This window comes from Austrofundulus limnaeus, unplaced genomic scaffold, assembly GCF_001266775.1.
Source record: "Austrofundulus limnaeus strain Quisiro unplaced genomic scaffold, Austrofundulus_limnaeus-1.0 Scaffold1119, whole genome shotgun sequence".
Lineage (NCBI taxonomy): Eukaryota > Metazoa > Chordata > Actinopteri > Cyprinodontiformes > Rivulidae > Austrofundulus > Austrofundulus limnaeus.
The window spans coordinates 123,960-125,692 of NW_013953521.1; the positions used below are offsets into that span (position 1 = coordinate 123,960).

Below are 1,733 nucleotides of genomic sequence, written 5' to 3' on the forward strand. Positions count from 1 at the left end.
ACCCTGAACCTGACCCTGAACCTGACCTGACCTGACCCTGAACCTGACCCTGAACCTGACCCTGAACCTGACCTGACCTGACCCTGAACCTGACCCTGAACCTGACCTGACCTGACCCTGAACCTGACCCTGAACCTGACCCTGAACCTGACCCTGAACCTGAACCTGAACCTGACCCTGAACCTGAACCTGAACCTGACCCTGAACCTGACCCTGAACCTGACCTGACCTGACCCTGACCCTGAACCTGAACCTGACCCTGAACCTGACCCTGACCCTGACCCTGACCCTGAATCTGAACCTGAACCTGAACCTGACCCTGAACCTGACCCTGAACTGAGACACAGTGACTGTCTCACCTGCCGGAGGGTGGGTCTAACAGACGTATCTTCCTGTGGTCTGGAGGTCTGGAGAAGAAGACTCAGGTCCTGCATCCGGAGGAGAAGAAGACGGTGGCGTATCACGAGGCGGGTCACGCTGTGGCCGGGTGGTTCCTGGAACATGCAGACCCCCTGCTCAAGGTCTGGGTTGTAGTTTTTCTTTGGTTCTGGCACAGTGATGCTGGTCTTCATCAGACCTGTCCTCTTCTGTGCAGGTGTCCATCATTCCTCGGGGGAAGGGCTTGGGTTACGCTCAGTACCTGCCCAAAGAGCAGTACCTGTACACCAAGGACCAGCTGATGGACCGCATGTGCATGACTCTGGGGGGCCGGGTCTCCGAGGAGATCTTCTTTGGACGGATCACCACCGGAGCACAAGACGACCTGCGGAAGGTCACGCAGAGCGCCTACGCTCAGGTGAGTCATCTGATGGACCGATGAAGACAGGTTAGGTTCTGCTCCGTTTCACCTGCAGTTCTGTGTTCTCCCACAGATTGTTCAGTTTGGGATGAACCCAAAGGTGGGCCAGGTGTCCTTTGACCTGCCTCGGCAGGGCGAGATGGTTCTGGAGAAACCATACAGTGAAGCCACGGCCCGTCTCATTGACACTGAGGTCCGAGTCCTGATCAGTGAGGCGTACCAGAGAACCCAACAACTGCTGAACGACAAAAAGGCCGAGGTGGAGAAGGTACCGTATCCATCTGGGTTCTGCTCCATTTACAGACCTGAAGAACCAGAACCATCCAGGCTTTTGTTTGAAGACAACCAAGAACCCTGGTCCAGGAAGATTCTGGTCCAGGAAGATTCTGTTCCATTAGTGCAGGTTCTGAGTAACAAGAACCCTTAGGTCTGATGGTTACTGACTCACAGCAGGGCAGAACCTTCTCACTGTGGGTCAGAACCTTCTCACTGCAGGGCAGAACCTTCTCACTGTGGGTCAGAACCTTCTCACAGCAGGTCAGAACCTTCTCACTGTGAGTCAGAACCTTCTCACTGTGGGTCAGAACCTTCTCACTGTGGGTCACAACCTTCTCACTGTGGGTCAGAACCTTCTCACTGTGGGTCACAACCTTCTCACAGTAGGTCAGAACCTTCTCACAGCAGGTCAGAACCTTCTCACAGCAGGTCAGAACCTTCTCACTGTGGGTCACAACCTTCTCACTGTGGGTCAGAACCTTCTCACAGCAGGTCAGAACCTTCTCACTGTGGGTCACAACCTTCTCACTGTGGGTCAGAACCTTCTCACAGCAGGTCAGAACCTTCTCACTGTGGGTCAGAACCTTCTCACAGTAGGTCAGAACCTTCTCACTGTGGGTCACAACCTTCTCACAGCAGGTCAGAACCTTCTCACTGC

The 1,733-nt window shown here is 54.5% G+C and overlaps 1 protein-coding gene and 1 long non-coding RNA gene across 2 annotated transcripts in view; one reads left to right on the top strand and one right to left on the bottom strand.

The window, feature by feature from the left end:
- afg3l2 (AFG3-like AAA ATPase 2) overlaps nucleotides 1-1,733 on the top strand; it is a gene marked incomplete in the record, with an annotated part of 17,739 nt that overhangs the window by 13,478 nt on the left and 2,528 nt on the right. The window contains 3 exon segments of the mRNA XM_014030793.1: nucleotides 406-521; nucleotides 596-796; nucleotides 873-1,067. Of these exon segments, the coding sequence (XP_013886247.1) occupies nucleotides 406-521; nucleotides 596-796; nucleotides 873-1,067 (512 nt within the window).
- The window catches only part of LOC106534222 (uncharacterized), a 1,741-nt gene continuing 1,454 nt past the window's right edge, over nucleotides 1,447-1,733 (bottom strand). Inside the window, exons 2-3 of the long non-coding RNA XR_001312328.1 lie at nucleotides 1,702-1,722; nucleotides 1,447-1,533 (exon numbers count right to left, since the gene is read on the bottom strand). This is a non-coding gene — a long non-coding RNA (uncharacterized LOC106534222). The remainder of the gene's footprint in view (nucleotides 1,534-1,701; nucleotides 1,723-1,733) is intronic.